Source organism: Cannabis sativa, chromosome 1 (assembly GCF_029168945.1).
Source record: "Cannabis sativa cultivar Pink pepper isolate KNU-18-1 chromosome 1, ASM2916894v1, whole genome shotgun sequence".
NCBI lineage: Eukaryota > Viridiplantae > Streptophyta > Magnoliopsida > Rosales > Cannabaceae > Cannabis > Cannabis sativa.
The window spans coordinates 47,499,956-47,512,379 of record NC_083601.1 but is presented as its reverse complement, the minus strand read 5'-3'; the positions used below and the strand labels follow the sequence as shown (position 1 = coordinate 47,512,379).

At 36.4% G+C, this 12,424-nt stretch overlaps 1 protein-coding gene and 1 long non-coding RNA gene across 2 annotated transcripts; both read left to right on the top strand.

Moving 5' to 3' along the window:
- Nucleotides 1-6,215: 6,215 nt before the first annotated feature.
- Nucleotides 6,216-8,874, top strand: LOC133033568 (uncharacterized). Its single transcript, XR_009685699.1, has 2 exons — nucleotides 6,216-7,832; nucleotides 8,400-8,874. It is a non-coding gene; the product is annotated as an uncharacterized LOC133033568 (long non-coding RNA).
- A 1,166-nt stretch (nucleotides 8,875-10,040) lies between these two features.
- On the top strand, nucleotides 10,041-11,299 carry LOC115707934 (organ-specific protein S2). Its single transcript, XM_030636040.2, has 2 exons — nucleotides 10,041-10,186; nucleotides 10,336-11,299. Exons 1-2 carry the CDS (start codon nucleotides 10,142-10,144, stop codon nucleotides 10,999-11,001), a joined length of 711 nt encoding a protein of 236 aa, XP_030491900.2. The 5' UTR covers nucleotides 10,041-10,141; the 3' UTR covers nucleotides 11,002-11,299.
- Nucleotides 11,300-12,424: the final 1,125 nt, after the last annotated feature.

The window sequence follows — 12,424 nt, the reverse complement described above, 5'->3', positions numbered from 1 at the left end:
GGTCAACCATCAATCCAGGAAGCAGCCAGAGTGGCGTACTCGTGTATAAGAGCCATTAGTCTGTGGGTGTAAGGGCCCAATGGAGGCTTGAAGCGAGGACGTTACAAATGGTATCAGAGCCACAGTTACATTGATCTTGAATTCACGCGACATACACACCATCGCTGCAAAGGATCAACTTGTCATCAAGTATGTATGCTTTATATATGTTATGTCTTATATGTTAAATTTGGTTTAGTCTTTATCTTTTGATTTTCCTTTAGTTAGCTAGAAGTTTAGGGTATGGTTAATCGAAACAATTAACTGATTCTTCGGAGTTAGAATTATAGTATAACTCAAACAATTTTCTTATTAGTGTAATTTTTTTTTATGAGTGAAGATTATTTATTTATTTATTTATTTATTTTACATGGTGAATTGTTGCTTGATGATTTACGTTTTTTCTTAGTTTATATAATTTAGTGTATAGATATTTCCTTTTTGAGCGAGATACATCTTTGGTTATTTTTCTTATCGATACCATCTCCTTTCTTTTGAAGAACAAGTTAAGGGATTTGATGGAAAACGGTGAACCCAGAAGATCAACCCGCTTGAATGAAAGAGCGGCTGTAAGAGACCGAGCTAGAGGTCGAGGGCGAGGATGTGCTCGCGATCGAGGCAGGGGAAACCAGCATGTCCCTGCCGAGGCGGTGATCCAGGAGAATCAAAATGCCCCTGTAAATGGACAACAACCAGGTCAAGGTGGGGGTAACCACGAAGTCCCTGCTGGGGTAGTTGGTCAAGAACACCAAAATGCCCCTGTAGTGGTGCCACCACAACAAGAAGATTTGGCGCAAGAAGTTGCTCGTCTCAAGGAAGAAATTAGGAAGCGAGATGAAGAGGCTCACAACCGTCAGGAACAACCCAATCAAGGACAACATCAATTTTTGCCGGTGCAATACATGCCTGTGCCGGAGGGTCGATGGGAACCAATATATGAAAGGTTCCGCAAGCAACACCCACCAAATTTTGAAGGGGGCTCAGATCCAATGGAAGCTGAGGAATGGGTTAAGAACAGTGGAAGGTATTGTTGAGTACATGCGGCTCGGTAACGGAGATAGTGTAGCTTGTCTTGCTAGTTTATTGAAAAAGGATGCCCGCATCCGGTGGGATGTTATTAAACAAACACGGGATGTGGCCGCAATGACTGGCCGACTTTGTACAAGTTTTTAACAAAAAATACTACGGTGAAGCAATACGCTCGGCTAGAGTTAATGAGTTCACAAACCCGAGGCGGGGTAAGTCTACGGATTCTGAGTATGCTCGCCAATTTGACAGATTAGCAAAGTTTGCCACAGATCTGGTTCCTACTGAGTTTCTGAGGATTCATCGTTTTACTGAAGGGCTCGACTCCCGAATAAGTCGGGACATAGCGATGTCAGGAGTAAGGGCAACCACGTATGCTGAGGTACTAGAAAAAGCCCTAGAAGCTGAGTTGTGTGAAAGTCGTATACAGAAAGACAATACAGCAAGGTGGGAGGCCAGAAAGGCCAGTAATGGAGGTGGTGATAACAAAAGAAAACTGCCAAGTAACCAACAGAACGAAGCCGACAAGAGAAACAAGATAGGGTCCAATAACTACAAAGGGAAGAAGCCATATGTGGAGTACCCCTTATGCCCAACATGTGGTCGTAAGCATCCGGGAGAATGTCGACTGAAAGGCAAGACTTGTTACAAGTGTGGGCAACCGGGCCACTATAAGAAGGACTCGTCCACAAAAGGGTGATCAACTCAAGGATGACAAACTTGTCCCGGCTCGAGTATTTGCACTAACCGCAGGGGAGGCCGAGACTAGTAACACCGTGGTTGCGAGTCGATTTCTATCTCTGGAAAACTATGTACTGTTTTATTTGATTCTGGAGCTACGCACTCATTTATTGCTTTAAAGATGATAGATAAGTTAGAACTACCGTATGTAAACTTTAGTTATAAGTTCATGACGGAGTTGCCCTCGGGCGAGGTTATGATATCATCTAGAGGAGTGCGGGATGCGCCAATAAGGATTGCAGACAAGGAACTTAGTGGAGATCTGATAGAGCTGGAGATGAGGGATTACGATCTTATCTTGGGTATGGATTGGCTATCACGACATGGAGCAACAATAGGCTAAGAGGACGGTGACTTTCACCCCTGAATCTGGAGAGGCATTCATATTTGAAGGAATCAAAGTCAAGTCAAGCTTACCGCTAGTTACAGCCCTGAAGGCACAAAAGATGATACGTGCAGGATGTCAAGCATACTTGGCCAGCATAGTAGACAAGCCAGAGAATGTCCACATAGTATGTGAATTCCAAGAAGTTTTTCCGGAAGACCTACCAGGGCTACCCCCAGATAGAGAGATAGAATTTGTGATTGAGTTAGCGCCAGGCACAGCACCAATCTCGAGGGCTCCATACCGCATGGCTCCCAATGAATTGAAGGAATTGAAGGCTCAACTACAAGATCTTTTAGACAAGGGGTTCATTAGACCAAGTTACTCACCTTGGGGTGCGCCAGTGTTGTTCGTCAAGAAGAAGGACGGTAGTATGCGGATGTGTATAGACTATCGAGAGCTGAACAAAGTGACTATAAAGAACAAGTATCCCTTGCCTCGCATCGATGATTTGTTTGATCAGTTACAAGGGGCGATCGTCTTTTCAAAGATCGACTTGAGATCTGGGTACCACCAATTGAAAGTCCGAGAGGAAGATATAGCAAAGACGGCATTTCGAACACGGTATGGGCATTATGAATTTCTAGTGATGTCATTTGGGTTAACCAATGCCCCAGCAACCTTCATGGATTTAATGAATAGAGTATTCAAGGAATATCTTGACAAGTTTGTGGTGGTATTCATTGATGACATACTCATTTATTCAAGGACAATGGAAGAGCATGAGGAGCACTTAAGGCTAACTCTAAGTAGACTCAAAGAGCACCAATTGTACGCCAAATTCAAAAAGTGTGAGTTCTGGTTGGAGAAAGTGGCGTTTCTAGGCCATATAGTGTCCAAAGATGGGGTAGAGGTGGACCCTGCGAAAATTGAAGCAGTGAAGAGCTGGCCAAAACCAAAAACCGCAAGTGAGGTTCGGAGTTTCCTCGGACTAGCTGGATATTATAGGAGATTCGTTGAAGGGTTCTCAAAAATAGCCACACCATTGACGAATTTGACTCGAAAGCAACAAAAATTTGCATGGACAGATAAATGTGAGGAAAGCTTTCAGACATTGAAAGATAAACTCATAACAAGACTGTCCCGTGTGTTCCAACTAACAAAGACAAATTTGTAGTATATTGCGACGCATCAAAGCAAGGGCTCGAGCCGTGTGTTGATGCGAGAATGAGAAGGTGGTAGCCTATGCCTCTAGATAGCTAAAGGAGTATGAGACAAGGTACCCAACTCATGACTTAGAGTTGGCGGCGATGGTCTTTGCATTGAAAATGCGGAGGCACTACCTCTATGGAGAGAAGTGTGAAATATACACGGATCACAAAAGCCTAAAATACTTCTTTACGCGAAAGAGCTCAACATGAGACGAGGCGATGGTTGGAACTGGTAAAAGATTACGATTGTGAGATACTGTACCATCCTGGAAAGGCTAATGTAGTGGCGGATGCACTTAGCAGACGCAACTATGCAAGCTTATCAATGTTAAGGGCATTAAAAGTGCCGTTGCAATAGGAAATCGAGAGATCTGGAATAGAGTTAGTAACAGGAAAGCTAGCTAACCTCACAATTGAATCAAATTTATTAGAGAATATCAAAGAAGAACAAGCCCAAGATGAGTTTTTAATCAAGAAGCGGGTCGAACTACAAAATGGGAAAGCTGGGGACTTCTCAGTTAATGAAGAGGGTATTCTACTATACAAGACAAGGGTGTGTGTACCTAAGAAAGCGGAGTTGCAATCAAAAATTTTACAAGAGGCGCACACTACACCCTATTCTTTACACCCAGGATCAACCAAAATGTACAATGATCTGAAAGGTAGGTATTGGTGGCCGGGAATGAAAAATGATATAGCAGAATTTGTAGCGAAATGTCTTACCTGCCAGCAAGTTAAGGCCGAACACCGGAGACTGCAGGGCTGTTGCAATCTCTTGATATTCCTGAGTGGAAATGGGAAGATATTGCTATGGATTTTGTGACAGGGTTACCGAAGAACAGCAAACAACAGGATTCCATCTGGGTGATTATCGACAGACTCACTAAATCAGCACATTTCCTGCCTGTGCGCACTAATTACAATGCAGAGCAATATGCTGAACTGTATGTAAAAGAAATTGTAAGGCTACACGGAGTCCCAAAGACCATTGTATCTGATAGAGGTTCAGTTTTTACTTCTAAGTTTTGGGAAAGTGTGCAAAGTGCTTTGGGCACAAAACTGAAGTTGAGTACAGCATTCCACCCTCAAACTGATGGACAATCGGAACGAACTATTCAAATACTAGAAGACATGCTACGAGCTTGTGCGTTGGATTTCCCAAGTAACTGGAGCAACTATTTGCCACTAATTGAGTTCTCGTACAACAATAGCTATCAAACTACAATAGGGATGGCACCCTATGAAATGTTGTATGGGAGGAAGTGTCGATCACCACTACACTGGGATGAGGTTGGCGAAAAGCGATACTTAGGCCCAGACCTAGTAAGAGAGGCCACTGAAGCGGTAGAAAAGATTCGAAATAGAATGGTAACTGCACAAAGCCGCCAGAAAAGTTATGCCGACGCAAAGAGACGGAATGTGGAATTTGCAGTGGGTGATAAAGTGTTCCTTCGAGTGTCACCTATGAAAGGGGTTATGCGTTTTGGAAAGCGAGGAAAGCTAAGTCCAAGATTTATAGGTCCTTTTGAGATATTGGACAGAGTGGGACAGGTAGCTTATCGACTGGCATTGCCACCAGTATTAGCTGAGACGCATAATGTGTTCCATATTTCTATGCTACGAAAATACGTGTCGGATCCATCACACGTGCTGAACTATGAAAGAATGGAGCTAAAGCAGGACTTGAGTTATGAAGTGCGACCAGTTCGCATTATAGAGAGAGGAACGAAGGAGTTAAGGTCCAAAAGTATTCCTCTAGTAAAAGTTCTGTGGAGCAACCGTTCAGAAAGGGAGGCAACGTGGGAAATGGAGGGAGACATGAAAGAACAGTACCCCGAACTTTTTGGTAAGTCTAATTTCGAGGACGAAATTTCCTTTAAGGAGGGTAGAATGTAATATCCAGTTTATCTACATATATTGGTATTTGGTATATTAAGTGTGATACAATTAAATTATTATTATTATTATTATTATTATTATTATTATTATTATTATTATTATTATTATTTTTATTATTATTATTATTATTATTATTATTATTATTATTGTTGTTGTTGTTGTTGTTGTTGTTGTTGTTGTTGTGCGTGTGTGACTAGAAAAAAAAATGATATATCTTTATATATTAAAAGTGTCTATCTAACGGCATTTCTTGGTTTCACAGAATATACTTAAAAATAAAAGAATATTCTGTTAAATTTAACGATTAGGTTTGATCTCGCGTTAACAAATAAACCTAATAATTAAACCCAAAAAATCAAACAATCTTTTAAATATTAATAATCACTTTTTAAATTAAAAAAAATTCATCTTAGCCACATATCTCTCTAACAAACCTATCTTAAAAAAGAATATTAATAATTTTTTTTATTTATTTTTTTAAAAAAGAAAAATATAGATAAAATGTCTAGAAAAGATAAAATAGCTTAAAAAAATAAAAAGAAGATAAAATGGGCTGTAATTAGTATTTACCTTATATGTTTGTGCTTATTTTTAGTTTTATTTTTAATTTTACCACCAAGAGGAGAAGGTTGAAAAATATTAGAATATGAAAATATTATTGGTGCTTATTAGTAATTTGCAAAGAATTTAAAAATCTATAAATATATAGTTGTGTAGCTATTATTAGATATGAAATGAAATAATAGAACTTTTTTCAGTTAGAAGATTAATGTACATTTTACTATTAATAACTTACATTATTATAACACAACTATGTTTTACTTACTAAATATACTGACACATATTTTATTTTTATAAAACAAATCATTCAAATAATTATACTATTTTAATTATTAATTAAAATAAAAAACTAAAATATTAAATAAAACTAACACTACGTGGCTTGGCACGTAACAATCACCTAGTATATATTAAATAGTGAGATAAATAAATAGTGAAGCATTAGATTAGTTAGTTAGTTTAAAATTTAAAATTTAAATTTAAATCAGCATAATTTTATCTGATTAGTTAGATATTTATTTTTAAATTTAAACCTATTATACGATATGTTATATACGTATATACTCTAGAACCCTAGCAGCCAGATAGTATCGTATTCCTTTATTCTCACCATCTCTCAATTTCCTTTTTTTTATTCTCTCTATTGAACCAAATCAATTGTTTTAATCTTAAGAGCTTCGGGGTTAGCAATCAACCGATCATCGTTCCGTGTCTTCGAAATCTTCAGGTAAAATTCGTACTTGTTTTTATTTTCGTTTTCAGAGAAATAGGCTTTCATAAAACTATCATATCTCTCTCCCCATAGGTCCGTTTTCAGTGATCTAGGTACCGTTTTAAAGATAATTTAATGATCTATATTTTTTATGAAGAAACTCTTTCCTAATTCTGAGTATTTCGATGTCAAAAATTCATGTTTTACAGACTGTCGATTTACAGTTTTTTTTAAAAATTTCTTTCCGATATTACCTTAGTAAAAGTGTGATATCTCTCTCGATATCTATTATTTTACAGCGATTCTTGTACTGTTAGAAAGATAATTCAATAATTTATATTTTCTTTGAAGAAACCTTTCCCTAGTTCGGAGTTCTTACCAGTCAAAAGTTAGGATCTTTACTCGGTTATGGTATTTCGTTTTAAGTTTTGTTTCAGAAAAAGTGTCTTCAGTAAAAATTCAATATCTCTCTCAATTTTGATCCATTTTAAAAGATCTTTATCTCGTTTTAAAGCTTAGGAAAATAGCTACATTTTTTATGAAGAAAGTATTGTCTAGATCAGGGTGTAACTATTTTTAAAACATTTATTTTTAGGCTGTATTCAGAAATCAGCGTGATCCAGAATTTCAAAGAAACTGTTTTGAGAAAACATGCATAACTCCTAGATTATAGCTCCGATTTTGATGATCTTTATACCGTTAGAAAGGTCTTTCAATTAACTAAAAACTTTGTGAACAGTAGGACTTCTAATTCAAACGTTTTATATGTCAAATTCTAGGTTAAACTTGCTGTACAGTAAGAGTAATAAATATATTGAGTTTATCGGTGGACTAAGGGTTTCACTAATTGTTATAGGGCCTAGAAGGTATCGTAAGAGTTAATTACAGCGGAGTTGAGGTAAGGAAAAATAATTATACTTTATACTTGCTTTTTATATGGTTTGAGTATCTAGTATGACTGCTTGAATAAATTGTATTGAAACTGTGGAATGTGATAGTTTCGGTGAAATAGTGTTTTATCGATGAATTGTATATGGATGTTTAATCATGTTCCAGGTACTTGGAAGTGGTTGGAAACCACACATGTATGGTGATGTGGTAAGTGAGGCAGTGTACGTAAGAGTGCACTGGTTATTGGTACTGCGTTCTGGTTAAGAACGTAAGACACTCCAGATTTGTATGGAAGCTGGAGTGTGATTGTGAGTGTGAGTGTGTGGTATTTCAGTATTTGTGTGGCTGCCTCTATTTATACTTATGATTAGGTTGTTGTATGTTTGATGTATATGTTTGTGCTATGATGTGTGAATGCTGGTACATAGTATTGTGTTTTTCCTTACTGGGCTTTGCAGCTCACCCCTTATTTACCCCCTATGTGCAGATAAGTAAGCCTGTAAGCTTTCGGTGACAAGTTGAGTATGGGCAGCATGGGGTGTATCTCGTGTGATCATGTAACTGCGTGTGGTCTTGGTCATCTTCCGCTGAAACATTTTTAGGAAAATAGCTTAGGAAAATAGCTACATTTTTTATGAAGAAAGTATTGTCTAGATCAGGGTGTAACTATTTTTAAAACATTTATTTTTAGGCTGTATTCAGAAATCAGCGTGATCCAGAATTTCAAAGAAACTGTTTTGAGAAAACATGCATAACTCCTAGATTATAGCTCCGATTTTGATGATCTTTATACCGTTAGAAAGGTCTTTCAATTAACTAAAAACTTTGTGAACAGTAGGACTTCTAATTCAAACGTTTTATATGTCAAATTCTAGGTTAAACTTGCTGTACAGTAAGAGTAATAAATATATTGAGTTTATCAGTGGACTAAGGGTTTCACTAATTGTTATAGGGCCTAGAAAGTATCGTAAGAGTTAATTACAGCGGAGTTGAGGTAAGGAAAAATAATTATACTTTATACTTGCTTTTTATATGGTTTGAGTATCTAGTATGACTGCTTGAATAAATTGTATTGAAACTGTGGAATGTGATAGTTTCGGTGAAATAGTGTTTTATCGATGAATTGTATATGGATGTTTAATCATGTTCCAGGTACTTGGAAGTGGTTGGAAACCACACATGTATGGTGATGTGGTAAGTGAGGCAGTGTACGTAAGAGTGCACTGGTTATTGGTACTGCGTTCTGGTTAAGAACGTAAGACACTCCAGATTTGTATGGAAGCTGGAGTGTGATTGTGAGTGTGAGTGTGTGGTATTTCAGTATTTGTGTGGCTGCCTCTATTTATACTTATGATTAGGTTGTTGTATGTTTGATGTATATGTTTGTGCTATGATGTGTGAATGCTGGTACATAGTATTGTGTTTTTCCTTACTGGGCTTTGCAGCTCACCCCTTATTTACCCCCTATGTGCAGATAAGTAAGCCTGTAAGCTTTCGGTGACAAGTTGAGTATGGGCAGCATGGGGTGTATCTCGTGTGATCATGTAACTGCGTGTGGTCTTGGTCATCTTCCGCTGAAAGTTCTTTTTTTTAATTTATTAAACTTATCGAGGATGTTGTCGTTTAAATTTTCTATTACTTTTCCCTAAGTGGTAATACTTTATTTTCAACTGGGTACCCATGTTTTGAAAAGTGTTTTTTTTTTTTTTAAAAAAAAATAAAGGCAACATTAGTATCTTAACGCCAGTTTATTTATGGCATCTTATTTTACGTAAGTAAGGGCGTTACAAATGGTATCAGAGCCTTGACCCAGCCGGAAGTGTGGTCGACGAGGACGTCGGACCCCGTAAGGGGGGGTGATTGTGACAGTCAGTAGTCCCGTGATCCGTAAGGGGAAACACTGGGTAAGCTGTGCAATCCCACACCGCCTGGGGAAGGTCAAGTGGGATGATTCTGAGACTGTGTAGGTATGTGACTACACAGTTGAAGAGGGCTTAAATGGATTGATTGGTACTACCTATATCAACAAGGTGCATCTTGTTTTTCGGTAGCCTATCTCGAAAGAACTCCACAGTTAAGCGTGCTTGACCTGGGGCAATTTAAGGATGGGTGACCTCCTGGGAAGTTTTCCCAGGATGCGTGTGAGTGAGGACAAAACACGCTGAAAACACTCGTGTTGGTCTGTAGGGTCAACCATCAATCCAGGAAGCAGCCAGAGTGGCGTACTCGTGTATAAGAGCCATTAGTCTGTGGGTGTAAGGGCCCAATGGAGGCTTGAAGCGAGGACGTTACAAATTCTAAACAAAGATAAAAATAAAAAATAAAAAAAAAAAAAATATGAAACAATACTCTCTATTACTATACTAAACACTATTTTGATATATTCTTATATCATTTAATATTTTATGTCAACACTAATAATATTTTTTTCTCACAATTTCAAAACTTAAATTTTCGGAACGCATGCCTTACTCGCCTCACTCGTACAAATAATCTTAAATAATTACTAAAAGACAAAGAGTGTTATGAATTCTTATCCCATTTTGGTCCCACTTGAAATTAAGTAAAAATTATTATACCTATTATTAATTCAATTATTTGAAGAAATGTGTAATGTGTGCAGCATAGCCACAACATTTTGCTATAAATAGAAGCAAACCTTTGGCCATTTTCAAAATAAAAGGTCGAACCATATATTTGTGAAAGTATCCTAAGTGTGGTGAAGTGAAGATCATCATGAAATCTACTTGTGCCGTTCTTGCTAGCCTCTCACTAATTCTAGTATATGCATTCTCATCTCAAATCTATTTTATTTAATATTATCTAATCTTCAATTTCATTAAATATATATATAAGTCTATTTTATTTTACAATTAGAGTATGCATGTTAATTAATAAATAATATTACTTATATATTGGTGGTTGTGCAGCTGTTTTCCTGTGAGAGTACTGAATCAAGAAAAGATCCAGCAGGAGAATACTGGAGCATTGTGATGAAAGAACAGCCAATGCCAAAGGCAATTCAAAGCCTTATTATTCCTGGTCATAATTATGATCACTCCACACCAAAAATTCCCAACCACCCAAAACCCAAGTGTTCTAACCATGATAAAAGTCCTAATACTTTCACTCAAGACTTTGAACCAGAACCTCATGTTACCTCATATCCCGACGACGATAATGTTAAATCATCAGTAAAAACATTGTTTACTAAAGATTTTGAACCTGAACCTCATGCTACTGCTTATCCTGACAATGATGTTAAATCATCAGTAAAAATATTGTTTACCAAAGATTTTGAGCCTGAGCCTCATGCTACTGCTTATCCTGACAATGATGTTAAATCATCAGTAAAAACATTGTTTACAAAAGATTTTAAACCTGAGCCTCATGCTACTGCTTATCCTAACAATGAAGTTAAATCATCATCAGGAAAATATTCACTGTTTAATAAAGATTTTGAACCTGAGCCTCATGCCTCAGTTTATCCTGACAATGAAGTTAAATCATCATCAGGAAAATATTCAATATTTACTAAAGATTTTGAACCTGAGCCTCATGCCACTGCCTATCCTATCGATATTCAAACCAAATAGGCGGCAACATATCACATCTTACCATGCAAATACTCATAAATCATTTGCAGAAGATTTCGAACCTACCGTGCACGTTACAAATTACAACGAGAAAGGCATTCCCCAATCTTAAGTCTATGATTGTATTTAGTACGTTGATTATATTCTCTATATACATGTGTACGTGTCTACTTATGATTATCCTTGTAATAATAAATGTTTGTTTTCGGATCTAAAACAAGCTTTAGGTGGTTGTTGCTTTGATGCAAATGCAATGTAATAAGAATCTTAATGGGAATAGTGTCATGATATTTGCCTATTTCGTTTAGCTCTGTAATGAATATTATAATAATAAAATAAAATAAAATATGCATGTCATTGTTAAGGTTTATATCTAAAAGTAAATGATTTAAAAATAATATATTTTTAAATATATAAAATACATATATATAATAAATAACATGTTAATTATTAGAAATAATTAATAAATATTAGAAAATTTTGTATTTATATAAGAGTATGGTTTTGTAAGAGTACAACAGAATTAAAATCATACCATGTGAATAAAATAAGTTAGTAATATACTAAAGAAGAAGAAGAATAAGGGTTAGGGAAGGGGGGTTCTCGCGAGAAGAAAGAAAAAGATAAGAATTCAACACGTGTACGGATGGCGCTATGACTATTAGGCTATTTTTAGTCTATTATTCGTGTCATTTTTAGAGATAATTTTTTTCTTCATAGTCATTTTTTTAGAATAGAATTACACTTGTTTTTTTAGTTTCAGATTTCGACTCTTGAAATGTATAAATTGATCAAATTTCGAAAAACAGTGATCTGTAAAATAAAAAAAATACAAGAAAATAAAGCTGAAACTTCAAATATTTATGCCGCAAATTACTCAAATCAAAATCATAATTAATTAAGAGTGATTAAGGAGAAGAGAAGAACTAGAATGATGAACAATTAATGAAGCAATCATCCTCTTTTCTACTCTCTTTCTAGGTTTCTCTCTAAAAAAATACGGTCTAAAAGTGCTAAAAATGAACTTAAAAAGTCTTATTTATATCCCCATAAAAGTTCCTTTGATCTAAATTAAAAATAAAATTTAAAATATCAGAAATCAAAAATCACGCTCTCACTGCGGCGAAAGTTTACGCTTGCTGCAGCAAAGAAAACTCCTATTGTAGCCAAAACTCCCTTGTCGCGACGAAGCTTTAGGCTCGCTGCGGCGAGAGCCTACTGTTGAAAATCCCGAGCAATTTGTGCGAGGTGCTCAGATTGGTATTTTGGTTATAACTCCTTTAATATAACTCGGAATTAGACGATAAAAAATGTTTCGAAAAGCTGAGAATGAGATCTACAACTTTCATAATGAGCTTCAAGTCCATTTCTGCTTTTAAAGTTGTCAAAATATGTAATTACATTCAGTTTTGTCAAATCGAGC

Excerpts from the sequence above, each read along its gene's own strand:
- LOC115707934 (XM_030636040.2), top strand. The coding sequence starts at position 10,142 with ATGAAATCTACTTGTGCCGTTCTTGCTAGCCTCTCACTAATTCTA. Across the intron at positions 10,187-10,335 it reads CTAGCCTCTCACTAATTCTA|CTGTTTTCCTGTGAGAGTAC; the intron begins GTATATGCATTC and ends GTGGTTGTGCAG.